The 27,305-nt window shown below is 45.7% G+C and overlaps 1 protein-coding gene across 1 annotated transcript; it reads right to left on the reverse strand.

Annotated features, from left to right (window-relative positions):
* Positions 1 to 6,618: 6,618 nt before the first annotated feature.
* On the reverse strand, positions 6,619 to 26,844 carry DCTN6 (dynactin subunit 6). The gene is made up of 7 exons (XM_062213422.1): positions 26,732 to 26,844; positions 24,959 to 25,023; positions 13,147 to 13,252; positions 11,835 to 11,923; positions 9,861 to 9,908; positions 8,500 to 8,642; positions 6,619 to 7,192 (listed from the first exon to the last, which is right to left on the reverse strand). Exons 1-7 carry the CDS (start codon positions 26,752 to 26,754, stop codon positions 7,094 to 7,096), a joined length of 573 nt encoding a protein of 190 aa, XP_062069406.1. The 5' UTR covers positions 26,755 to 26,844; the 3' UTR covers positions 6,619 to 7,093.
* Between the last annotated feature and the right edge of the window lie 461 nt (positions 26,845 to 27,305).

Consider the following 27,305-nt stretch of genomic DNA (forward strand, 5'->3'; position numbering starts at 1 on the left):
TCCCCCATCCAAACTGTCAGTTGTTTTGCCCACACCTAATTCCACAGCATTTTTTTTCCTTTAATAACATGTCTTTATCATGTCTTTCCCAAGCATCCAACTTATTTTTGTAGAGATTACAACTCTCTTCACACTCATAATGTTTGATTTTTAGTAATATTGAATTAAGTTATGTACTTAATATGCATACCTTGCATAAACAAGTTTGGGAACAGATACGATTAAGTTTTGAAAAGGGTGAGAAGTGATTAGCCCACCAGAGAGTAGGCTACTTAGCAACTGTGGAAACTGGGTGGGCCTTGAGCATCAGAGATTATCTTCCACAGAGGGCAGAGCTGGGTTCAGAGGTTTGCACCATGCAGGTAGCCAAGCAAGGCTGAGTTGGTTCAAGCAATGGAAAATCTAAATTCAGGGAGTTTAGCACCACTCAAACTTACACGAAGGAAAGAGGTGCCGCCACGCCTTGGAGAGGAATGACGACAATGATGGTTTGACCAAACCATTCCTCTCTAGTGGGACCAGCATGCAGCTCATGGAAGGCAAAGTGCCCAAGCCTCCCTGTGGATGTGTTCAGTATCATGAACCCAGTCCCAGCTAATGTTCTAAAATATTAACATAGATCCAAGCAGGAGGGAAGAAAATCCCCCTTTGAGAGGGGCAGGAAAGGAACTTTTCCGAATCTGCATTTACTCAAATACTGAAGTTTAAAGTGTCCTTAAATGGGTCCCATGTGCTAGCCAATGAGGAGAACAATGCTGTCGGCTGGTGCCCTCTTGTGATAAAACAGCAGAGTGGGGATTACAAGGCGTTACGGTGAGAAAGCTCTTCATCTGCCTCGACCAGTGGTTAGACTGCACGCTGCGAATTAGCCGCCAAACTGATCAGAGGGCCGAGGGTGGCCCATGGAATTAGAAGTTTCTCCTCTCCACTTCCTAAACTGCTTAAATGAAATGATACTGCTTTTACCAGTAAAAAACAAAAACCAAAACCTGAACCACCACCACAAATTACCAGCACAGCTAATCAGCAGTAACAAGAGGACCCAGTTGAAAGTTTTGTACAGAATGACCTGAAACCTTAGCCTGAGTTCCTTTTTGGGGTAATTCTGATTGAATTCAATATGAAGCCCAAGCGATTCTGTTTAAACTTCCCTGTTTTGGCTCATACAGACTGAGACCTTTCAGAAAAGCAGACTTTAGAACAGCCAAATCCACACATTTTCATAATTAGCATTTTTTTTTTTTTTTGGACAGGCAGAGTTAGACAGTGAGAGAGAGACAGAGAGAAAGGTATTCCTTCCGTTGGTTCACCCCCCAAGTGGCCGCCGTGGCCGGCGAAGCCAGGAGCCAGGTGCTTCCTCCTGGTCTCCCCTGCAGGTGCAGGGCCCAAGGACTTGGGCCATCCTCCACTGCACTCCCAGGCCACAGCAAAGAGCTGGACTGGAAGAGGAGTAACTGGGACAGAACCGGCGCCCCAGTCGGGACTAGAACCCAGGGTGTCGGCACCACAGGTGGAGGATTAGCCTAGTGAGCCACAGCGCGGGCCGATAATTAGCATTTAAGAAGACCACTAAAGGAGCCAGCGCTATGGCAATGAAGGTTAAGACTCCGCCTGCAGTGCCGGCATGCCATATGGGCACCAGTTTGAGTCCTGGCTGCTCCACTTCCGATCCAGCTCCCTGCTAATGTGCCTGGGAAAGCAGAAAAAGGTAACCCAAGTGTTTAGGCCCGTGCACCCATGTGGGAGACCCAGATGGAGTTCCTGGCTCCTGGCTTCAGCCTGGCCCAGCTCCAACTGTTGCAGTCATTTGGGGAGTAAACCAGCGGATGGAAGATCTTGATCTCTCTGTCTCTCCCTCTCTTTCTGTAACTCTACCTTTTAAATAAATAAATAAACAATTCTTTCTTTAAAAAAAAAAAAAAAGTGTTCCAAAAGATAGCATAGAGGGGCCAGCGCTGTGGCATAGCAGGTAAAGCCACCGCCTGCAGTGCCAGCATCCCATGTGGGCACCTGTTCGAGTCCCGGCTGCTCCACTTCTGATCCAACTCTCTGCTATGGCCTGGAAAAGCAGAAGATGGCCCAAGTCCCATGCACTTGTGTGGTGGACCCAGCAGCTCCTGGCTCCTGGCTTCGGATCAGCTCAGCTCCAGCCACTATGGCCATATGGGGAGTGAACCAGTGGATGGAAGACTTCTTTCTCTGCCTCTGTCTCTCTGTAACTCTTTCAAGTAAATAAATAAAATCTTAAAAAAAAAAAAAAGGCATAGAATATGGTCAAGATTATGAACTCTGGAACCAAAATGCCACTTACTAGCTGAGTGACTTTGGGAATTTATTTTCTCTCTCCCAGTCCCTCAATTTCCACATCTGCCAAATAGGAATAATACTAATACCCACCTGAGTAACAGAAGTAAAGCAGCTAATGTATATCTAATAAGTTATGTATAAACTGCTTTTAATAATGACTGGCGTGTAGTAAGCTTTATGGAAGTTTAATAAATAAATCCAATTTTTTAAAAAAGAGTTGACTTATAGAGTAAGATAGTTCTGATATTATCTTCAATATTCTCCCACTTAATATGCTTTTTAAAAATTTGTTTGTTGGAAAGAGACACAGAGTAGGCCGATGCCGTGGCTCACTAGGCTAATCCTCCACCTGCGGCACCGGCACCCTGGGTTCTAGTCCCGGTCGGGGTGCCGGATTCTGTCCCAGTTGTTCCTCTTCCAGTCCAGCTCTCTGCTGTGACCCGGGAGTGCAGTGGAGGATGGCCCAAGTGCTTGGGCCCTGCACCCGCATGGGAGACCAGGAGAAGCACCTGGCTCCTGGCTTCAGATCAGCACGGTGCGCCGGCCGCAGCATGCGGGCCACAGCAGCCATTGGAGGGTGAACCAATGGAAAAGGAAGACCTTTCTCTCTGTCTCTCTCTCTCACTGTCCACTCTGCCTGTCAAAAAAAAACCCAAAAACCAAAAAACAACCAAAAAACGAAAGAGACACAGAGAGAAATCTTCCACCTACTGGTTCACTCCCCAGATACCTTCGAGATTCCGGGCTGGGCCAAGACAAAGTCAGGACCATGGAAATCAATCCAGGTCTCCCATGTGGGTGACAGGGACCAAGTACCCAACATCACCTGTTGCTTCCCAGGGTGCTCATTAACAGGAAGCTAGAATGGGAATTGTCGGGACTCATATCCAGGTGCTCCGATATGGTAACCAAGTGTCCCAACCACCATCTTAACCGGCTGGCCAAATGCCTGCTCCCACTCAATATTTTTATCCTTCAAGGCTTTTGTTAATGATCGCTCCTATTATTCCTAGATACTTGTAAACTGATGCTTAATGATGTTTGTTATATTAAGATACTTCAAAAAGTTCACAGAAAATGTGTACTGTGAAAAAACTATGAATGGATTTCAGAATGTTTTCCTACCAAAATAAATATTTTTCTACCAAAATAAACTTATGTTTTAATTGCATTTTTCCATGAACTTTTTGAAGTATCCTAATATTTAGGGGTAAGTAATCTAAATTTTTACAAAGATCAGCATGGTTTAAAGATGTAAGTGGTCTTTGTTCCTGATTCCTGGAACACAGCTCCTCAAATCCCCAGGGTTTACTGTCATGTGAATGCTAATGAAACTGAGGAGGGGTTGGAACTTTCAGCCCTGCCCCATAGACTCCTGGGAGAGTAGAAGAGATGCACATTCATCAGAAATGCTGAGCAGGAGCTGGCACTGTAGCATAGTGGGTAAAGTTGCCATCTGTGATGCCAGCATCCCCTATGGGCACCATTTCGTGCCCCACCTGCTCTTTCTGTCCTTCTGTTAACTCTTTCAAGTAAATAAATAAATAAATCTCTAAAAAAACAAAAAGCCCCTGAACTCGGAGACTCAAGAGTTCTCTGGTTTAGGGAACAGGCTGACGTGCTGGCAGGATGGTGGGCTCCAACAAGGAGGGCCAGGTCCACACCAGTACCAGTCCTCGCCCTGTGTTCTCCCACCTGGCTGTTCAGGAGTTGTGGCTTTAACGCAACTGTGAGAATCGGTACACCCCCTCCAGAGTTCTGTGAATCATCCCAAAGAATTCAAACTGGGGGGCAGTATCACGTAGCTGGCTGGCAGATGTGTGTAGCTAGGGTACCCCATGTTCTGGTAGCAAATGAAGTGGGGGAAGTCTTGGGGGAATGAGCCTTTAAGCTGTGGGTTTGGGCTAATAGTACTTAGTGTCAGAACTGTACTGACTGCTGGACACCAGTGAGAATGGACTGTTGGGTGTTGGGAAAAAGCCACACATTCAGAATCAAAAAACATCACACAACAGGGCTTAGAAGTCAGATGAAGATCTCTGATGATGTCATGTGCCACGCCAATGAATGAGCAGCAGCCTTGACCAAAGTGGTCTTCCTTGGCGTGAAGACCCCTAGGAGATTCTGACAACACACTGGGAGGCACCCAGCTGGAAGTGCAAGTGTGTATGCTGGTGTTCCTCAGACTGAACGTGAACTCCTCGGTGCCCCTTTCTTCAAATGGTCAAGCCCAATCCCCTCACCTCGAGTGTGACACGGGCTTAGTGACTTACGTCTAACAAGTCGATTAAGTGGAAGGGGCGGTGTCCACCTTTAAAAAGGAGATTGTCAAAGGTCTGTGGCTGCTGTCCTTTCCTGGCTCACTGCTCCTGGAGGAAGCCAGTTGCTGTGTCATGAGGACACCTGGGTAACTTTCTAGAGGTCCCTGTGGTGGGGAACGGAGGCCTCCTGCCAACAACCATGTTCCACATCCCCCTTGGAAGCAGGTCCTACAGCCCCGAGCCTGCCGACAGCGGCGGCTCCTGCTGACGGCACAAGCACCATCTCGTGGGAGCCACTCAGTCTCCAGCTTCGGAAACTGAGACAGAAAAGGCTTCAAGCTGCTGTGTTTGAAGTTACCTGCTGCACGTACAGATGACTAGTGCAGTGTGTTTACGGATGTTGATTTAGTAAGTTTCACTTTCTGTGGGTTTCTTATCAGCAAGTCCGTGGGCAGCATCTCACGGCTGTCTCTGGATACTATCTGTAGAGTGTGGAGATGTTATTTACTGAGTGTATCAGAGCTTATCCAGACAAAACATTTTAGAAACTGTAGAATGTTGCAGGTGGTTTGAGTTTCTAACCTTTCATTTAGAAATTTTCCATGATCAACAAAATTCTGAATGGATCATCAGAATTTGAAAAACAAACAAACAGAAAAAGGAGGGAGGGCATTTATAGGATATTCTCCTTTGATACAGCTCTATGCTGGGGCCAGCACTGTGGCATAGTAGATTAAGCCTCTGCCTGCAGTGCCAGCATCCCAGATGGGCGCCAGTTTGTGTCCTGGCTGCTCCCCTTCTGATCCAGCTCTCCGTTTGTGGCCTGGGAAAGCAGTAGAAGACGGCCCAACTGCTTGGGCCCTGGCACCCATGTGGGAGACCCAGAAGCTCCTGGTTCCTGGCTTTGGATCAGAGCAGCTCTGGTCATTTGTGGCCATTTGGTCATTTGAGGAGTGAACCAGTGGATAGATCGTTCTCTCTGTCTCTCCCTCTCTCTGTAACTCTACTTTTCAAATAAATAAATAAAAATCTTTAAAAAAACCCACAAAAACCTTCGTGCCTAGTCTACAACAGTACAGTTTTCCAACTTGAGACATGAATATTCTTATCAAAATAAAGTAATTCCAGTTTGGAAAAATTAGGCTAATCTGAACTATCAGTTTCAGAAATTCAATAATACACTTTCCTCTGCCCACAATTAAAATTTCAATTCTGAGAAATACCTGTGCATTTTATATCTTAGTATTTATCTTATTACTTAGTATTAATATCTCCTAATTCAAAAGTTGAAGTATGCCATTAAATGTATACATTTGACTTTTTAAAAAATATTTTAATTAAATAAAATTACCAGTATTCTACCCACTGTGCAATTAGATCAACAGAATTATAACAAGTTTAATAATTAGGGATTAGTACTATACCAAATAATCTCATAAATTTACAAATATTTTGGGGCTGGCACTGTGGCGTAATGGGTTAAGTTGCCGCCTGCAGTACCAGCATCCAATATCATTACCAGTTTGAGTCCCAGCTGCTCTACTTCCAATCCAGCTCTCTGCTGTGGGTTGGGAAAGCTGTAGAAGGTGGCCCAAGTCCTTGGGCCCCTATACCTGCATGGGAGACCCGGAAGACGCTCCTGGCTCCTGGCTTTGGACTGGCCCCGCTCTGGCTATTGAGGTGATTTGGGGAGTGAACTAGCAGATGGAAGACCTCTCTTTCTCTCTCTCTCTGCCTGTGCCTCTCTATAACTCTGCCTTTCAAATAAGTAAATAAATCTTTTAAAGCAAATTTGCCAATATTTCAAAGTATCTCAGTTTCATTGTCCTCAGAAACCTCAGAAAACCACTAAAATAAATGATTACTTACTTGTCACTTTGGACAGAAATCATCCTTTTCGAATTTTTATTCAAAAGAAGATAGCTTTCCTTGATTACTTTTGTTTTACTACGAAGAAAAAAAAATATTTTTCTTAAAAACAAAGTGAAGTTTAAATTATAATACAGCTGCTGAAATTTCACGTGAAATATTTACAAGTCCACAAGAGGAAAAAGGTAAACACAGAAATTTTAATACAGCTAGTACACAATAAAAATGAAGACAGCAATTTTTGGTTAGAGTAATGAAAGTAAAAAAACTAATTAAAGTATTCCCACTATAAGTCCTGCCATCAGCATTTTTTGTTTGGTTTAGTATATGCTAGCATAGAAACAAAAACAACGTGACCCCCTACTTTTTTATCATGGGTAGTCTTTTACATAACCAAAATTTGTGGTCAACATTGTGTATAGCAAAAGAAAAGCTAAGTGTGTGAATTTTCTGAAAAGGAGCAAGGATATAGGAAAATAAAGCACTTTATATAAATTATAGACAACAGTTAAAACAAAAATCCATTACTTTTCGAACTCAATTTTACAAAATAAAGTCAACAGGTATTATTCTGTGAGCCACTAAGAGTGTACAAACACTGTGGCCCTTTCAAAAGACAGTTGTCAAAGACAAAAACGTTGATGATGCACACTGTCTTAGTTCTTAACTGGCGTTGAGCTTCCTTTCATAGTCTTCTTTAGGTGGTGGTAATTTGGCAAGATTTTCATCAAGAAATCCAGCTGTAGTGTCTGGGGCTAAAAAGATAAGATAATTAGGGGCTGGCACTGTGGTGTAGCAGGTAAAGCTGCTGCCTGCAAAGCCTACATCTCATATGGGCACCAGTTCCATTTCCAGTTGCTCTACTTCTGATATAGCTCCTTGCTAATGCGCCTGAGAAAGCAGCAGAAGACAGCCCAAGTGCTTGGGTTTCTGCACCCATGTAGGAGACCCACATAAAAACTCCTGGCTTCGGCCTTGATCTGTCCTGGCCATTGTGGCCATCTGGGGAGTGAATCAGTGGATGGAAGATTTCTTTCTCTGTCTCCCACCCCCCCCCCCCCACCAATAACTCTTTCAAGATAAAGTAAATCTTTAAAAAAATTAAAAATTTTAAAAAATAAAAAATACGCTGTGGCATAGAGGGTAAAGCCACTGCCTACAGTGCCGGCATCCCATATGGGTGGCACTTCAAGTCCCAGCTGCTCCACTACTGATCCAGCTCTCTGCTATGGCCTGGGAAAGCAGTGGAAGATGGCCCAAATCCTTGGGCCCCTGCACTCATGTGGGAGAGCCACAGAAGCTCCTGGCTTCAGATCAGTGCAGCTCCGGCAGTTGTGGCCAATTGAGGAGTGAACCAGTGGATGGAAGACCTCTCTTTCTCTCTCTCTCTGCCTCTCTATGTAACTCCGAGTTTCAAATAAATAAATAAATCTTTAAAAAAATTAATTAAAAGTAAGATAATTAAGACTGACCGGCAGAAAGCAAAAAGTCAAGAGTACCAGGGAGAAATAGTTATTACTATGCTGTGGAATTATACATGATTTTCATTGACTTATTTTTGCTTACTTTTTAACTTTGATAATAAGAAAAAGCCAAAATGTTTTGCTTATAAAATCTATACAGAAATCAGCTTTCAAACTTGCTTTTGTAGATTTCATCTTGGCTTCTAAAATGTTAAAAGACCCCAATTACAGAAGACCACAAAAGTAAAATACCCACAGTATATTCCACACAACCGCCAGAGCCATGCAGCTGAGATATAACATCTGATCTTCACTCTGCAAATACCAGCTTTACTGGACTTTCCTGATTGCAAAACTCACTTGGGGAATTTGTGAAATATATGCTTTTTTTTTTTTTTTAGACCACTGCCCTAGCCACTGTGATTCTGTAAGTCTGGACAATCTCTGTTTTTAATAAAGACCTCTGCATAATCCTTGTGCAGAACCAGGACTTGAATCCAGGTACTCTGATACGGGATGCAGGCATGCCTACTAGCGGCTCACCTGCTAGGCCAAACTCCTGCCCCCTGGGAACCCTTTGGGAAGAGTGGTTCTGATACCTGCGGCCGCTCGGTCTGCACCCTCCGGAGGCAGTCTGCACCGTAGATCACTGTGTTCTCCGGGATGACTTCAAAAGTGTTGAGGTTGCAACAAGCCCCAATGATGCAACCACTTGTCAGTATGACATTTCTGCCGACATATGCTGCAGGAAAACACAGAATTGCAATTAAAGACAACAAATGGTCACCCCTTTGTTCTTCCAAGATGACTCACGAATAAAACCACAAACTGGCCTTAAGGAACAGACTAAAGCAATACTTCAGCTCAGAGTCTGTGTAGACAGTACAGACCAGAGCCCAACGGATTCAGAGCAGAGCTCTGCTGCCACCTTGCATGGCCCTGGACAAGTCCCCATGAGGTCTCTAACCAAGTTATCAATAAAACAGAAACCACCACACTTCAGATTTTCAAGAATGAATGGGATAACGAATGTGAAATACTGAACACGGGTTTGATACACGATAATCACACAATAGATTAAAAACATCAGTGATGATAACTGGGAATTCAAATCAAGATAAAAGCCATTAAGTATTAACTTCTGTTATTTTAAAAAAAGAAACTCTTTCATGCCAACCAGGCTGAAGAAAGATAAACCATTATTCTTTAAGAAGTGCCATCATTCAGGTTCTTTCAGGAGTTCAGTACAACAAGCTCTTAGAGTCAATCTGCAAGAGTGGTGGTGACTTCACAAGACTCATGCCTGGCCCTGTTTGGGACGCACAGATAGTATTTGTTTCTTTTCAAAATTTTTTCACTTCGCCTATGTCCCCAATAGCAGGACTGGGACAGGCAAAGCCAGAAGCCTGGAACTCAGTCCAAGTTCCCCATGTGGGCAGCAGGGACCCAAATACTGGCCTTTAAAGGCGTGCATTAGCAGGAAGCTGAATCAGATATGGAGCTGGGATTCAGACCGGGCACTCCAATTAGGGATGCAGGCGTCCCCAGTGGCATCTCAACTGCTGTGCCAAGTGCCCGCCCCGATTACATTTGCTTCTGATCAGCTAGGGCGGATTGGGCCTGAGATGAAAGAAAGCTAGAGAGACTGTGCTTTTTAGAATTTTATAATACCAACCCACTAAAATATCATGGAAACTAGTATTTAGTGGGGTTTGTTTTCGAATATTTCATTTGAACATCACTGTTTAATTCAATTCTGACTTAAATGTACACCGCTGACTTTTTAATTTTAGTCACATGACCAGATTCGGTTTCTTAGAGGCAAAGAATTAGTCTGACATCTACTGTCGTCCACGGCCAAGTGTGCCACCTTGCCGGAGTCTACACGTGTGCTGTTTCCCAGTCACCACAAAGAGAAAGGAGCTGATCACTTTGACAGTACAATGTGACCACAGCTTACCTTTCGATTCAATGACGTTGTTATCTCCCATTTTCATAGCTTGCGAATCTGTAAGCTGGAGTTAAGCAAATACTGAAATCTGCTCCTCTGCTTTCCCTACTAATACAACACGTCCCTGTATTACACTGAGGCAGCGGACAAAGGCGCGGAAGGGCCAGAGATTGTCCTGATCAGATCTCCTTGCTTAGGGCAATCTGCAGGAAAATTTTCTCTTTAAACACAAATATCTCTAGGTATAAACAAAGGACTTTTCTACGTTTTTTAAAGAAATGGGTACCTGGCTAGTGCTGTGGCGCAGTATGCTAAAGCTTCCGGCTGTAGAACAAAGATCCCGTAAGGGCACCAGTTCGTATCCCAGCTGCTTCTCTCTCTCTCTTTTTTTTTTTTTTTTAAGATTTTATTTATTTAAGAGGTAGAGTTACAGACAGTGAGAGGAAGAGAGAGAGAGACAGAAAGGTCTTCCGTCTGCTGGTTCACTCCCCAAATGGCCACAACGGCTGGAACTGGGCCGATCCAAAGCCAGGAGCCAGGCGCTTCTTCCGGTCTCCCCATGGGTGCAGGGGCCCAAGGACTTGGGCCATCTTCTACTGCTTTCCCAGGCCATAGCAGAGAGCTGGATGGGAAGAGGAGCAGCCAGGACTAGAACAGGGGCCCATATGGGCGCCTGCGCCACAGGCAGAGGATTAACCTACTGTGCCACAGCGCCAGCCCCCAGCTGCTTCTCTTTGATCCAGCTTTGTGTTTGTCTCCCTCTCTAACTCTACCGCTCAAATAAACACACAAAATCTTAAAAAAAATAATAAATAGGCACCTTTTAACATGATTTTATGGGTAATGCATGTTTGCAACTTTTTGAAGAAAATTAAAACTATCTATCACTCAATCATTTAGATACTGTTAACAGTTTGACATATAATACAAATACATATTGAATTCCTTTTAGGTAAATGGGAATCAAACTGTATAAAACTATAAACTGTTATAGCTTACTCAGCTGACTTAAATTTGCAAGTATTATTCCAAGCCACTAAAATCTTAGAGAAAATTAATTTTTAAATATTTATTTATTTGAAAGTCAGAATTACACAGAGATCTTCCATCTGCTGGTTTATTCCCCAGCTGGCTGCAATGGCCAGGGCTGGGCCAGGCAGAAGACAGGAACCAGGAGCTTCTTCCAGGTCTCCCACATGGGTGGCAGGGGCCCAAACATTTGGGTCATCTTTCACTGCTTTTCCCAGGCCATTAGCAGGGAGCTGAATCAGAAGTAGAGCAGCTGGAACTCAAACCTGTACCCACATGGGATGCTAACATCGTAGACGGAGGCTTAACCTACTACCCCACAACGCCAGCCCCAAGAAAGTTAATTTTTAACGACTGTCTAAAAGTCCTAGTGATTTGCTTCAGGCTTGTAGACTGGCTTGTTAAAATATTTTGCTATTGTTGAACATTTGGATTTTTTTTTTCCCTCCAAGTATTTCCTATTATATGTCAAGGTTTTGCTGATGCCACAAAAAGATTTTTCTATTTTTTTAATTTTCTATTTTTTTTTCTATTTTTTATAGAACCGAGCAAAAGAATGAGAGGAACACTGGGTAGAAGGGATCCCAGCACATTACGTAGGAGGCAAACTGACACAAGTGTGGTTCTTAAATGAGGCCAGAAGCCAGGATCATAGCTCCTGTGTCTCCTGTCACCTTCTGGCAACACAATGTGGTTCAGCAACAGGAGCAGGAAGTCACGTTCCCAACGCTGAGCTAAAATCGCACACACTGCTGTCTAAAAAGGGCATGCAGGACTTACTGGAGTTTCTACAAACAAGTCTATTGAAAGGGTTGGATGGCCTGGTCTGTAAAACGTAATCATGATGTGCATTATAAATACAGCTGCTAAATCAATTATGACAAACTTGACATGGGGAGACTTGGGTACTAACGGACAGCAGGGTGATTCATCTCAGATTATTACACAGGATACAACAGCCAACTTCGAACACATTATTGGTGCCAATGACCATAGGCTTGGGCTCGGGGTCTTCCACATCTGGGGTTATGTTCTCTGGGTGGCTGTGAAAGAAAGGATAAACCATCAAACAGTCAGAAGCACAATAAACAACTTTCCTCCTGTTGAGAATTTGGGTCATTTCTCTCCATTGGACCTATATTGTAACTCTGTAAATTACTTCCTTAATTCCTTTATCCAAGTGCATCATTTAGCCTCCATGCTGGAGAAGGCTTGATTTTTGAGTTCAAGGGAGCTTTTGAAATGCAAGGAGGCCACAGGGCCTGGGAGGGGACAGCCTTCCTTTGTTTGTTTTCTAAATGCCAAGTCCACAGGGCCTTCTCCAGGACAAGGTGAACAACATGCTGGCTACAGTTTTCAGAATAAAATCTCACCTAACTTGGAAACTTTCCAACCTCAACAATGTAAATAGATACGCACATAAAATAATTACTGCCTTAGGCAGTAGCTGAAATATGTGGAAGAGTAAATGTTTGCGTTCTGAAAGCAGGAAGCCATTTTAAACGGCGCTCTACCTGACAGCTGAGTTAGTGCAGAATATAGCTGCTGTTAACTGACTTATATCCAAAGTACCAAATGTTCTTAGAAAAGAAACTGCTTTACAGTAAGAAACTCCCAAATCCTAGATAAGCATTAAAACAAGTCTGTCTTCTTATCACAGTTAAATATTTTTCCAAGGTCTTTCATACAAATTCCATACATTGCTGCTATAAATTAGGTATAACCTTGAATTTCTTGCCAAATTTTATCTAGAAAGACTCACAAATGCTTACAGAAATTTTAAAGGTATCACATTATATTTCCCTAATACCAGCTATGTGTTCTAATATTTTACTAATTTGTACATTTAAAGCCTAAAATTGTCATTATGATCTCCAATTTTTCAACTACAACTGTGGGTGTTACCCGTGCAAAACATGTGAAAACACATCAGGGTTAAGTTCACGTGTGTGGCATGAGCCATGACAATTCTGCCAGAACCAAGATCCAACCAAACATTCTCTTCACTTGGGGAGCTGCCAGGGAAAGGATGAGAAAGGGAGAGTAATGGAAGATCAGGCCCAGGGTTCAGAAGCTCGCGCACTTGGAGTGGGGCCTTCCCCTCATCTGGTTCTCAGGTTTCCAGACACCACACTGACAAAGATCCTTAGCCTTACTCTAGTACAACAGTGAGCCTGGCAGAGGGTGGCTGTAGAAGGGTCCCACAGACAGCCACAAACAGGGAAGCAGTGCCTGTGCTGGGAGCGCCCGAGAGCACCTCACTCACGCGTTTATGATGAGAGCCTGCTCTTCGATCAGGTTCCCTTCACCGATCACTATGGGCCCGGCCTCGGCAATGATTCGCGCTTTGGGGTGGATCACCGTCCTGGGCCCTGTTAGAAAGATTGTTTGAGAAGAGATTAGCACTGGAGGCCACGCTTCCCACTGGAGGGTAGAAGAGGCTGCTGGGAGGAACATTTTCTGCACACTGGTTCTTTCTCGGCTGATAGCAGCAGCAGTTGGGGCCAAACCTCCGGGGAGGTGAGGGGAACGGCCCCGGCGCTAGAGGCAGACAGCCTTGCTCTCTGACCCCTGAGATCCGAGGAGAGACAGGGGTGACAAGTGCGGGCCTGCGGGGCTGCTGCGCGGGTCAGACGAGACCACGCTGGAGACAAAGGCGACCACGCTGGAGACAAAGGCACTCACGGTGAACCCCCTTGCTCGCTTTCCCTCAGAAGGGGAAGGCTCTCCTCCTGGCTAGCGTAGGGGGAGTCCTTTTACTAATCCAGGTGGGCAGTGTGAGCAGACAGCAAGCTCATCAGCTCTGTCGTTCTGCTGCTGCCCCTGTTACAAGCATGCCCGCTGCACGGAGGCAGAGCTTCCGCTGGCTGGTCTAGGAGACGATGCTGACCAGATGAAGTCAAACAAGCTAAAGGAAGACGGAGGGGGAGCCCGAAGGCACCACTGGAGTCCTAAGGTCCGCTGTGGGGAGACCGAGGCAATACCCGCCATCTGCATCCCTCCATTCTGAGGCAGCAGGGAGGGGCCTCATCACACCACAGCACTGCAGGGCGGGTCCTGGAATGCGCACTCCCTCCCGACAGCTGTTATCTGCCCGCCGGCCTAGCATCTGGTGATAACAAAACCACTGGTGGAAAAAACACATCCTCCTCTTAGCCTCTCTCCAACACCCAGCCCACTCTCCCCCAACACCGAGGTTATTTTTGCTGGTCAGCAAGCGGACAGGAAGGAACAGTCTGAAGGCAAGGGAGGATGGACAGAAGTACTGACGGCAGGTGGGGGAGGTCAGGAAAGTGACACTGCCCATGAAATGCAGTATGTAATGGTATCAGTTATTCATTCAATAATCACTACTTGCTTGTGACAGGTAAGATGCAGTGCTATATGGTATGGGGAAAGAAAGATGGATACCGGCTATTTTTGTCCTTTTGAGTTTGTTATCTTGAAAACTAGCAGTGCTGCATACCCAGTCACAAATATATTAAAATAAATGAGGAGCCGGCGCTGCGGCTCACTAGGCTAATCCTCCACCTTGTGGCGCCGGCACACCGGGTTCTAGTCCCGGTCGGGGCACAGATCCTGTCCCCGTTGCCCCTCTTCCAGGCCAGCTCTCTGCTGTGGCCAGGGAGTGCAGTGGAGGATGGCCCAAGTGCTTGGGCCCTGCACCCCATGGGAAACCAGGAGAAGCACCTGGCTCCTGGCTTCGGATCAGCGCGGTGCGCCGGCCGCAGCGCGCCTACCACGGCGGCCATTGGAGGGTAAAAGGAAGACCTTTCTCTCTGTCTCTCTCTCACTGTCCACTCTGCCTGTCAAAAAATAAAAATAAAAATAAAAATAAAAATAAAAATAAAATAAATGAGGAGGTGCCTGGTACCCAGAGCATTTGGAAGCAACCTCAGTGCAGCTTATTCTTTGCCTTGACAATGAGGAGCCGGGAACTGATAACGGGGGTGGGGACCCAAAACAGATGCACAGGCCAGCGACACGGTCCGGGAAGAAACAGCAAGAGTAGCCTTGCTATTTCTCAGTCACCTCAGGGTCCCCAAATCGCAGCTGCTAACGTAAAATTTCCCAGGCAAATTCTACTTGGAAAAGAAGAACTCCGGAGCAATGGGATCTCTGAGATCCCTGGGAAGTTTCTTACATTGACCCTGAGTGTGAGCCTTGTGCATTTTTTATTTTTTTTTAGATTTTTAAAATTTATATATTATTTTGAGAGGTAGAGTTACAGAGAGAGAGAGAGACAGAAAGATCTTCTATCTGCTGGTTCACTCCCCAAATGGCCACAACAGCCAGAACTGAGCTGATTCAAAGCCAGGAGCCAGGGGCTTCTTCCTGTCTCCCAGGCGAGTGCAGGGGCCCAAACACTTGGGCCATCTTCCACTGCGTTCCCAGGCCATAAGCAGAGGGTTGAGGGAAGAGGAGCAGCTGGGATACAAACCAGAGCTCATATGGGATGCCAGTGCTGAAGGTGGCAGCTTAGTCTACTAAGCCACAGTGCCGGCCCCTCCTTTTAAGAAATATATATGCATGTATACAACATACACACAAGTACTTCAAAAAGTTCAGGGAGGGTGGAAACTGTTGTGTAGCGGATTAAACTATAGCTTGGAATGCCCACATCCCAAATGTAAGTGGCAGTTCAAGTCCTGGCTTTGCCACTTTCCGACCAGCTTCCTGCTAATGCATCCTGGGAAAGCAGAGAGGATGGCTCAAGCACCTGGCCTTTCTTCAACGTGGGAGACCCAGATGGGATTTCATGCTCCTGGTTTTTGCCAGGCTCAGCCCTGGTTGTTTACAGGCATTAAAGGAGTTGAACAGGTAGGTAGAAGATCTCTCTTTCTCTCTTTTTTTAAAGGTTTATTTATTTGTTTGAAAGGGGGAGTTACAGAGGCAGAGAGAGAGAAGTCTTCTATCCACTGGTTCACTCCCCAAATGGCCACAATGGCCGGAGCTAGGCTGATCTGAAGCCAGGAGCCAGGAGCTTCTTCTGGGTCTCCCATGTGGGTGCAGGGGCTCAAGGACTTGGGCCATCTTCTACTGCTTTCCCAGGCCATAGCAGAGAGCTGGGTAGGAAGTGGAACAGCCACGTCCTGAACCGGTACCCAAATGGGATGCAGACAGTGGCTTTACCTACTATGCCGCAGCGCCGGCCTCTCTCTCTCTCTCTCTTCTCTCTCTCTTTCTCTGCCACTCTGCCTTTCACATAGATGGATATCAACAATTTTTTAAAAACTCATGGAAAATGGAATTAAAGGATATATTGATTTTTGTAGAAAAAAGTGGAAACCCATGCAGTTTTCTCATTATATGCAATTCCATGAACTTTTTGAAGAGCCCTCATAGTACACTTATTTATGAACGGAATACATGGTCATTAGAAAAAATTCAAAGAAAGCAAAAAGTGAAGAATCTACTCCTACCAATCCCATTTCCAGAGTTAACTATCCTTGAAAGTTTGTGTTATGTGTTGCAGGCTTCAGTACTACTGAGCACTTAAGATCTATACATGTATCTCATTAAAGAGTTCAAAGGTAAATACAGCTTTGGAGTGAAAAGTTTGATTCCAAGCACATACTTTAAAACCAAGGAACAGTACTCATTTTGTAATTTTCTATTTTCATGATGCCTCCGTGTGAGTATATTCTACACAGATATTCTTTCTGATGGCTGAGAAGCATCTCATATCACATCAATATATTGTAATTTGCTTTACTGATCCCTTAATATTGATATGTCAGCACTTTTGGGGGAGAAGTAGAACATAATTCTGAAATGGACACTGAGTTCCTTTGAAATAAGAAATTGTTAAGTCTTCCAGCTGCATGAACCAACTGAAATCTGTAGCTCATAGAGTACAAGAGCAGATGTACATTGTATTTCAGAATGTCCTATGATAAACAGATGAAGCTCTTTACTTCGGGGTCTTTATAATGAAAACCTTGGCTGGCACCCAGACTAGACTGTGGGCTCTATCACACAAAGGTCTGTTTCTCACCTACAGAAAGATATGAGCTGGAACAACCTACCCCAGTGGGGTGAAATGGAGATTATGCAAAGTTAGGTCTGAATGGGAGAGAATGGGGCCTGGGCCACAGTCCTTAAAAAAGCGAGGTTCAGCACTATGTCACTAAGAGCTCATAAGTAACTTTTTTGTAAGACACTAAATCTGCTTTGAGAAACAGAAGAAAAGACTGCTTTCCTCCTCTACTCAGGGAGCAGGATAATTTCTGCTTTTAACCAAAAGTATCACAGACAATAAAAAGATTCATTAAAATACAAAAGTCCTAGACAGGAGGAAGGGATCACCAAGGCTGTGACAGAAAGCAGATTGGTTGCCAGTGCTAGATAAGCAGCAAAGGCCCTGGGTCCTCACTTTCTCTGGCCCTCACGCTGCAGCTTTTGACAATAAACAGGACAGCTAAGAAACTACCTGAGGGGCTGGCGCTGTGGCATAGTAGGTAAAGCCACCGCCTGCAGTGCCAGCATCCCATATGGGCGCCAGTTCGAGTCCCAGCTGCTCCACTTCTGATCCGGCTCTCTGCTATGGCCTGGGAAAGCAGCAGAAGATGGCCCAAGTTCTTGGGCCCCTGCACCCACGTTGGAGACCACGGAAGAACCTCCTAGCTCCTGGCTTTGGATTGATGCAGATCCGGCCATTGGGGCCAGTTGGGGAGTGAACCAGCAGATGGAAGACTTCTCTCTCTGTGTAACTCTTTCAAATTAAAAACAAAAAACAAAACAAAACAAAAAAAAAAAAAAAAAAAAAAAAACCTACCTGAGGATGGATTAGGAAGAGGAAGGGCAACTGGGACCTATGCTTTTACAGGTCCTCTAAAAGTGTACATTTGAAAACAGCTGCTATTTTAATTTTTCTCTTTCAAATATGATGTAAGTAATCCATATTTATTATATAAAAACCCAAACACATTATGTACAAAATTTTTAAAATTTAAATAACCATTAAGTCTCATAATGATATCCCACACAATATTGAAGAATAATGCCTTAGCTACTTTATCAAGGTATATTATTATTGTTATAATTATTAATAATTTATTTAATAATTAACTGGAAAAGTCCTGCTTATAAATGTGAGGGCCTTGTGCTGGGAGGTAAAACACAGTCGCTTAGGCCAAGACCTGTGATTTAGACACCAGCACCACCTGCTGGCAGCACTGCCAAACTACAATTCCTGGTATTTTGGGTCTAAAATAATTTAGATGGTCAAACTATCAACTTTGAGTTGCCAGGTGATCAGCAGATGTCACAGGCAGTAATAAACTGAATAGAAGCCTCCGGTAGGTGTTTTGGGGGCACGCACGAGAGAGGCTGCATACACGTACTTTAGGATATACGGCTGTAAAGATTTTGGTTGAGTGATCTTAAAGGAACATGTGACTTCAGTGAATGAGTGTTATTCAGCTTTGTCTCGGAACAGTTCTGGGACAGAGACAAGGAGAGGGCCAGGCGACTCAGGCTCTCTGAGTGACAGCACACTGTCACGTGGGCACGGCTTGCTCCACGCTTCTCTGCATGTCACAAGCACTTTAAGGAACCTGGGGTTAAAGTGCTTTAAAAATACAGATCACCATGGAAAGTTTTTGTGTGTGTTTTTTTTTTTTTTTTTTTAAAGCCCATTGTGAGCCTTCTTGGAGTTCTTTCTGAAAGTCTATATTTCCTTACCAAATGTGCCAAAACCCTAGTTGTCTTATCTCCTTGTTTGGCTAAGTGTGTGCAGAGCTAGAGCTGCCTGAACTGGCCGATGAGTTATTTTTTTTAAATGGTCGGCAGAGCTTGATGCGACATAGCCAGAAACACATTCCTTGCATCACATTTCCATCTTCCTCATTTGGTACAGGACATTTTTCCTGTCTGTCTTCGCCACAGAAAGCAATCCTGATGTACGTTTCCCTCCATTAAGAAATAATTTTAAAAAGCTGTGAACTCTCTCTCGAAAATGACACCCTGCCCCAGTGACCGGTACGCTAAAGCACTGAGCTGCTTGGTGTGCGATGCTTTCCCAGGTCAAAGCCACTGGTCTGTCTTCCTGAGAGATTTCCACATAGAGGGGAGCCTTTGGGCCTCCATTAAAACTCAGAGGAGAGAACCTGTGGGACAGAGTGCTCCTAGCACAAGGCTTCTCCACTGTGCCTCCACAGTACGATGTCCCAAGCAGGCCTCGTCCTGACACTAACACACAGAATGCCCTTCTGAAATGTTCTTCAGCTCTCAAAACAGATTTACAGGACACAACTCATGGCTCGTCGTAAATTAAGGGAGCCTACTGAAAAACAGGCTTGGTGAGGCCAGCACTGTGGCCTAATGGGTTAAGGTGCGTCTGCAGTGCCCACATTCCATATGGGTGCAGGTTCGAGTCCCAGCTGCTCTGCTTCTGATCCAGCTCTCTGCTGTGGCCTGGGAAAGCAGAAGATGGCCCAAGTCCTTGGGCCCTGCACCCGCGTGGGAGACCAGAAAGAAAATCTTTGTTCCTGGCTTCGGATCAGCGCAGCTGTTGCAGCCAACTGGGGAGTGAACCTCTCTTTCTCTCTCTGTGTAACTTTGACTTTCAAATAAATAAATAAATCCTAAAAAAAAAAAAAAAAAAGAAAACAGGCTTGGTGCTATGAAACCTTATTTATGCAAATTGGAGTGAACAACAGAGCTGTTACTTCCCCAAGATCTGCTGTCCAATGGCTCCCAATGAGGGAGGTGAGGCTCCAGCAGGGCTTCTACTTCACAGGGTTCCCGGTTAAGGATTATACTTCTATTCATATTTTTTAAGATTGATTCATTTATTTGAAAGGCAGAGTTAGAGAGAGAGGGAAAGAGAGGTCTTCCATCTGCTGGTTTACTCCCCAAATGACCACAATGACCAAAGCTGGGCCAATCTGAAGCCAGGAGCCAGGAGCTTCTTCTGGGTCTCCCATATGGGTACAGGGGCCCAAGGACTTGGGCCCTCTTCCACAGCTTTCCCAGGCCACAGCAGAGAGCTGGATTGGAAGTGGAGCTGCCGGGACTTCAATTGGCGCCCATATGGGATGCCAGTGTTGCAGATGGCGGCTTCACCTACTACACCACAGTGCCGGCCCCTGGCTTAAACTTCTAAGCTTCCAACTTCTCTGATAAACCAAATAAATGTTTGATTTTCTAGGAGATCAGAATACCAAGTTCAAAGTTCCACTAACTTGAAACATAGTAAAGGAAACATTTCTTTCCAAAATATTTCAGGATTGAATAGCCTGTAAAAGTATAATAAATGACTGGAGGAAGCAAGCAAACAAAATATGCTGAAAAAAAAAATCTATCAACTGGGGCCAGTGTTGTGGCACAGTAGGTTAAGCCATCATGGGTTAAGCCACTGCCTGTGACACCAGCATCCCATATGGGCATTGGTTCAAGTCTGGCTGCTCTACTTCAGATCCACCTCCTTGCTAACATGCCTAGGAAAGCAGTGGAAGATGGCCAAGTGCTTGGACCCCTGCACTCATGTGGGAGACCTGATGAAGCTCCTGGCTCCTGGTTTCAGCCCGGCCCAACCCTGGCTGTTGCTGCCATTTGGGAAGTGAACCACCGGATGGAAGACCTCTCTCTCTCTCTCTTCTCTCTTCGTAACTCTGCATTTCAAATAAATAAATCTTTTAAAAAAAATCTATCAACTAAATTGCACTTAAGTGTATTGTTACTTAATCTCCATTTCTATAACACAATAAAATAGACTTATATTAATTACCTTGGTAAATTAAGTAAACACAAAAAAAATTAAAACCCTGAAGTGAAAAATAAGATGTAGCAAAGAAAGCTGTAACCAGATTATTTATCTCCACCCTCAGCTTTAATTTTTTTAAGATTCATTTATCTGAAAGGCAGAGTGACAGAGAGTGAGAGATACAGAATCTTCTTTCAGTTGGTTCATTCCCCAAATGCCTGCTATAACCAGGGCTGGGCCAGGCCAAAGCCAGGAGCCTGGAACTCCATCCAGGTCTCCCACATGGACGGCAGGAGCCCAAGCACTTGGGTCATTTTTGCTGCCTTCCCAGGCATATGAGCAAGAAGCTGAATTGAAAGAAAGTGGAGGGGCCGGCACTGTGCCATCTTTTACTGCTTTCCCAGGCCATAGCAGAGAGCTAGATGGGAAGTGGAGCAGCCGGGACTTGAACTGATGCTCATATGGATGCTGACATGGCAGGCGGCGGCTTTACCCACTATGCCACAGTGCCAGCCCTGAAAGCTTTCATTTAATTTTATCCATCTCTCAGGAGATTTTTAGTCTGACATATTACTTCAGAAAAATGAATAGCAGCCAAAGATTAGAGATATTTTTTACTAAATATAACAATGACAGAGATGGTTATCTAAATATCTATTCTGGAAAATTCCTATATTTACATAGCAATTACAGATAAGAAACACATAACAAAAAGGGAATAAAAAAATGTGGAAAACAAAATACTCTTTTGATTAAAAAAAAAATTGAGCTGTTTCTGTGATTTAAGCAACTCTTAAGAAACTTGGTCTGGGGCCAGCGCTGTGTCGCAGCAGGTTAATGCCCTGGCCTGAAGCGCTGGCATCCCATATGGGCACTGGTTCTAGTCCTGGCTGCTCCACTTCCCATCCAGCTCTCTGCTGTGGCCTGGGAAAGCAGTAGAAGATGGCCCAAGTCCTTGGGCCCCTGTACCCGCGTGGGAGACCCGGAAGAAGCTCCTGGCTCCCGGCTTTGGATCAGCGCAGCTCCAGCCATTGCTGCCAATTGGGGAGTAAACCAGTGGATGGAAGACCTCTCTCTCTCTTCCTGTCTCTCTGTTTAACTCTGACTTTCGAATAAATAAATGAATTAAAAAAAAAAAAAAAAGAAACTGGGTCAAAAATAAATATAATGGGCTGGTGTTGTGGCACAGCAGGTTAAGCTACCACTTGAACTCCAGCATCCCGTATCAGAGCACCACATAGCATCCCAGTTGCTCTGTTGCCTATCCAACTTCCTACTAATGTGTCTGGGAAGGCAGTAGTACATGGTTCAAATATTTGGGCCCCTGACTCCCATGTGGGAGACCTGGATCAAGTTCTTGGATCCTGGCTTTGGTCTAGCCTAGACCTGGCTGTTATAGTCATTTGGAGAGTAAACCAGCAAATTGAAGATCTCTCTTTCTGTTTCTTGCCTTTCAAATAAATAAATATTTTTAAAAGACCATAAATAAATAAAAATATAACAAATGCTAACTTGGACCTTCCTGTGATAAATTTCAAGTAACTATAGATTTCTTTCTTAAGAAATTTACAATCACAGGGGCTGGCGTTGTGGTGCAGTAGATTAAGTCATCTCCCATATGGGTACCGGTTCGAATCCTGGCTACTCCACTTCTGATCCAGCTTCCTAACGAACCTGGGAAAATACCAAGAAGATGGGCCAAGTAGTTGCACCGCTGCCCCCTGTGTGGGAGACTCAGATGGAGTTGTAGGATCCAGACTTCAGCCTGGCCCAGTCATGGTTGTCATAGCCATATGAGGAGTTAATCAGTAAATGGAAGTTCTCTCTGTCTCTCCTCTCTCTGTAACTCTGCTTTTAAAATAAAATAAATACATCTTTTAAGAAAAAGAAATTTATAATCACTTCTTATGCTATAATTCATCACTGAAAATGTGTTGAAATGTCATTTTATTTGTTAAGTATTAGAATGGTGCACTATCAGCTAGTGGTCAAATACTGGACAAATAGCAAATTTAAACACTGTATGTCCAGATATAATGTCAACATTTAGGGAAAGTGAGGAGATACAGGGATAAAGAAAGGGGAGAAGAACAAATTGGTGAAAGCCAGAGGGAACAACAGGACAATGAGTGCTGACTCCCAACACCCCAAACCCCAGTCCTAGGCAGTGGTCCCATCACTAGCAGCTTTCTATCTAGGAAAACTGGATGTAACAGAAGTTATTTCAAATTGGAAACATACACACACACACACACGCCTACGTATGTATTTATGCCTCTAGACACATCTATTCCACCTACTTATCTACTATAAGCAGATATCACATACTTCCTGTCTAACATGGGAGGAAGCAGAAACATAGGGGACACTTTACACTAACCGCTAGACTCTTTTAGTCTTAGAGCACCTTGTGAGCTGAGGAGTTATTCCCTGAATTTTGATGAGAGCGTAAGTACACACACGACGCAGCAGAACAAGGGAAAAGAATCCAGAAGGGCATGTTGCTAAATGTGTGGGCTTCATGGTTTCTCCTCATGACAAGTGGGCAAGTGGTTTAGCTAACAGAAACGAGAGAGTGAACACAGCACTGAAAAGAAACGGGGCTATTTTCTAAACCTGTCAACTTAAAATAATAAATAAATCAACCGGGCAAATTCTTAACAGAGTTCCATATTCTTGGCACAATCTTTGCAAGTTATACAACACACAGTGCCTAAATTGGTTGGAAGTTTAGAATCAGAAAAAAAATGACATTAGTTTTTTTTTTCCTACTAAAGAAATTTCCTCTTTAAGATTTATCTATTTATTTTGAAAATAAGTATCACAGAAAAAGAGGTAGAGACAGAGAGGAAGATCTTCCATCCACTGGTTCACTACCCACATGGCCACATCAGCCAGGGCTGGGCCAGGCCAAAGCCAGGAGCTAGGAGCTTCATCCAGGTCTCCCATGTGGGTGGCAGGGGCCCAAACACATGGACCATCTTCCGCCGCTTTTCCCAGGTGCATTAGCAGGGAGCTGGATAGGAAGTGGAGCATCCAGGACAGGAACTAGTGCCCATATCAGACGCCGATGTCATAGGCAGCGGCTTAATCAGCTATGCTATGCCTGCTCTCTCAAGAAATTGGCTGGCGCCGCGGCTCAATAGGCTAATCCTCCGCCTGTGGCGCCGGCACACCCAGTTGGGGCGCCGAATTCTGTCCTGGTTGCTCCTCTTCCAGTCCAGCTCTCTGCTGTGGCCCGGGAGTGCAGTGGAGGATGGCCCAAGTGCTTGGGCCCTGCACCCACATGGGAGACTGGGAGGAAGCACCTGGCTCCTGGCTTCGGATCAGCGCGGTGTACTGGCTGCAGCGGCCATTTTGGGGGGTGAACCAACGGAAAAGGAAGACCTTTCTCTTTGTCTCTCTCTCTCACTGTTCACTCTGCCTGTCAAAAATTTAAAAAAAAAACAAAAAAAACAACTCTTTAATAGAAAAGATTCTCTTTCAGGAGAATGTGAAATATTTTGCATGTGACAAAAACTGGTAATTGCCACTCTCCTCTTTTTCCTTTAAACAGAACCCTGATTTTGTTCAAAGAAGCAATGCGGCCAAGCAGGACTACATCCCCCACATCCCTGTAGCCTGAGGTGCCATGACAGAAAGCCATGGCCTAGGACACACAGAGAAGGGCTGTGTGGAAATCAGCAAGGCCATCTGAAGGAAGGTGACTCACTTGGGCCACAGGTCCTTGGTCCCCACTATTCACCTTTCTCATCCACGATGACTCTTGGTGTTCTGACCACTACTTCCATGCCTACAAGGCCAGAGATCCATGCTGGACATGCAACTGATTGGCCCTGAATGGCTTACCTCTAAGTTTCTGATAGCAGAGAGCAAACTTGTCCATTTTAAAGCCACCACTCCCTGCGCTGAACCTACTCCTGACACAATGACATGGATGAGGAAAATGAAGGCTAGAGAGGTGACGGGGGACGTCCAAGGTGACCCAGCAGCTGAGGAGCAAGGAGCAAGCTAACTCGGGTCTGTGGACTCAGTGGACTAATAGCCGTACAAACGCAGTGCCTTTGTCCGCTGTGCTCAGTGCCGTGTGCCTGTTGCTAGCACAGTGCGTGGCACATCGCAGGAACACAACAGGCATCTCTCAGTCATTACGCCGCCTCACTAATATTCCACATGGAAGTTTAAACACGGCCTCCAACACACCATACTCTATTAGGAACATTAAACATTTGTAGGAGAAAATACTTCGGTGATAAAACTAGGATGTTAGTGAAACTGACCATTAAGGATGATACCTAATGATAACACACTACAATTGATCAGGTCACCTCAATTCTTGAGAAGCAATGCTAATGAACTATTTTCTTACCTATAGTCACATCTCCTCGGATTTCGCTTTCTACACATACAACTGCTCCGGGAGCAATCTTCACACTGAAGGCAGAAAAAGGTTACATTCACTGCGGGTAAGACTGAGCATGTTGTCATAGAAACTCCCCTGAAGAGGTTTTAAAAAATTGATGGAAAAAGGGGACGTTTTAATATAGAAAAACATTTTCGAGCACCATACTATCCAACAGGCCAAAATCATATACAACATACTATCACTTTTGGAGTTTTAATCTAGTATCTGCTTTTTTTTTTAAGCCGTTTCCTTATTTTTTCTTTTTCAAAGGCAGAGTGACAGGAAGAAGGAGAGAGATCTTCCATCCGCTGGTACAACTTCCCAATTGGTAACAAAAGCCAGGGCCTGCTCAGGCCAAAGCAAAGAACCACAAACTCCACTTGAGTGGCCAAGCACTTGAGCCATCACCCGCTGTTTCTCCAGCACATTAGCAGGGAGCTGAATCAGAAGCGGAGCAGCCAGTATTTGAATCAGTGCTGTAACGTGGGAGGCAGGTGTCCCAATGCCACAGCCTTGCATTGTCTCCTTTTCAGAAAACTTCTATGGGGCTGGCAAGGTGGTACAGCGCGTTAAGCTGCCGTCTGCAATGCCAGTTCCCAGAAGGGAGCTGGTTCTGTCTGGGTTTGAGTCCTGGCTCCGCCTTGGAATCCAACTTCCTGCCAGTGCCCCACCCTGGGAAGCAGCAGATGATGGCTCACGCAGCTGTGCCCCTGTCCCCTACGTGAGAGAGACGCAGCTTGAGTTCCTGGCTCCCAACTTTGACCTGGTCCTGTCCCAGCTGTTGTGGGCATTTGGAGAGCGAGCCAGTGGACAGAAGCTCTGTCTCCCTGCCTTTGAAATAAATCTCTTTAAAAAATTAAATAAAGGGTATGCGGGGGCAGCCCCTGCAGCTCAGCAGGGTAAGCTGCTCTTAGGGCCCCTGCATCCCTGATGAGCCAGCATGGATGACGTCTGCACTTCCAGTCCGGCTTCCTGCCGGTGCACCTGGCAGGCAGCAGATGACGGCTCAAGTATTCTGGGACCCTGCCACCCATGTGGGAGACCGGATGGAGTTCCTGCCTCCTAGCTTCAGCCTGGCCCAGCCTTAGCTGGTGCGGGCATTTGGAGGCATGGACCAGAAGGTAGGTCTGTCTGTCTCTCTCTCTCTAAAGCTACCTTTCAAATAAGTAAGCAGATCTTTTTAAAAAAGGAGAAAAAGTCAATGGAAATGGTTCTTCTATCCACGCATTTCTCTCGCCCAACCATCCTTCCCACCAAAATCGCTGGCACTGAAGATTGCTGGGTCAAGGGCCACAACTCCTGACACCCCTATGCTGACAGGGGAGTCCATTCAAGCCGGCCGGGACAGGTGCCGGGGCCCCCTCTTGACAAGCGACAGTGACTCAGTCTACACACAGCGTCCGCACCAGCCGCGGGGTGCAGCGGCCCGGCACCGCAGCGGGTACCCCCCAGGCCGGGTCGGGACGGAAGTCGCTGCCCCGGAAACACCGCCGAAGACCCCCCGCCGCGCTGGCGTGAGGCGGAGGAGGGACAGCAGGACAAACACCTGCCCGACACGGATGCCGCCTCCCTTCCCAGCCCTCCCTACCCCCACTGCGCCTCCAGGCCCCGCTTCCCGCACCACCAGCCCGGGCGCCCGGGAGAAGACACCATCTCAGTCCTCGCCATTGGCGAGGGGGCATAGGTGCCGCCCTCGCGGAGACTTGACAGCAAGCTTTCCTGAAGCGGCAGACCCACCTCTTTTGAGTCTTCTCCGCCATGGTACGGCCCGGGATTCCGCTTGCAGCCGAGGTCGACAGCTCCGCCTGGGTAGATCGATGATCTCTAGACGCGACTGGAGAGCCTGGCAGGCTTGGGGGCGGGGCGGAGCCCCGGGGCCGGGACGCCGAGGAAGGCCCCGCGGGGGCGGGGGCGGGGCCGGGAAGGGCGGGGCCAGACGCCGAGGATGGCCCTGCGTGGGCGGGGCTGTGGGCGGGGCCGGGAAGGCGGACTGGAGACACGTTTCCTCCTCTTTGCACGGTGCTTGGGTACGCAAGATTGGGCGTGACGGCGGTGCCAGGCGGCTTTGTTAGCTCTGTCCCAGGAGGTCCATAGGTTCGAAGTTAAATAGCTATTTATTCCAACCCAACTCATATTACTATGATCTGATCTCCTCTCCACTTTGATACTCCCGGCAGGTGATCCCCCAACCTCACTGGGTGCTCCTTTTCTCCGGGACCTTTTCCCGTTTTTTTTTTTTTTTTTTTTAAGATTTATTTATTTATTTGAAAAACATAAATACACACACACAGAGGGAGAAAGAGAGATCTTC

This window comes from Lepus europaeus, chromosome 16, assembly GCF_033115175.1.
Source record: "Lepus europaeus isolate LE1 chromosome 16, mLepTim1.pri, whole genome shotgun sequence".
Lineage (NCBI taxonomy): Eukaryota > Metazoa > Chordata > Mammalia > Lagomorpha > Leporidae > Lepus > Lepus europaeus.

Coding starts and splice junctions, on each gene's coding strand:
- DCTN6 (XM_062213422.1), bottom strand. CDS start 26,754: ATGGCGGAGAAGACTCAAAAGAG. Junction 25,024..26,731: donor GCGGAGAAGACTCAAAAGAG/GTGGGTCTGCCG, acceptor TTCTGCCTTCAG/TGTGAAGATTGCTCCCGGAG. Junction 11,924..13,146: donor CAGGCTCTCATCATAAACGC/GTGAGTGAGGTG, acceptor TTTCTTTCACAG/CCACCCAGAGAACATAACCC.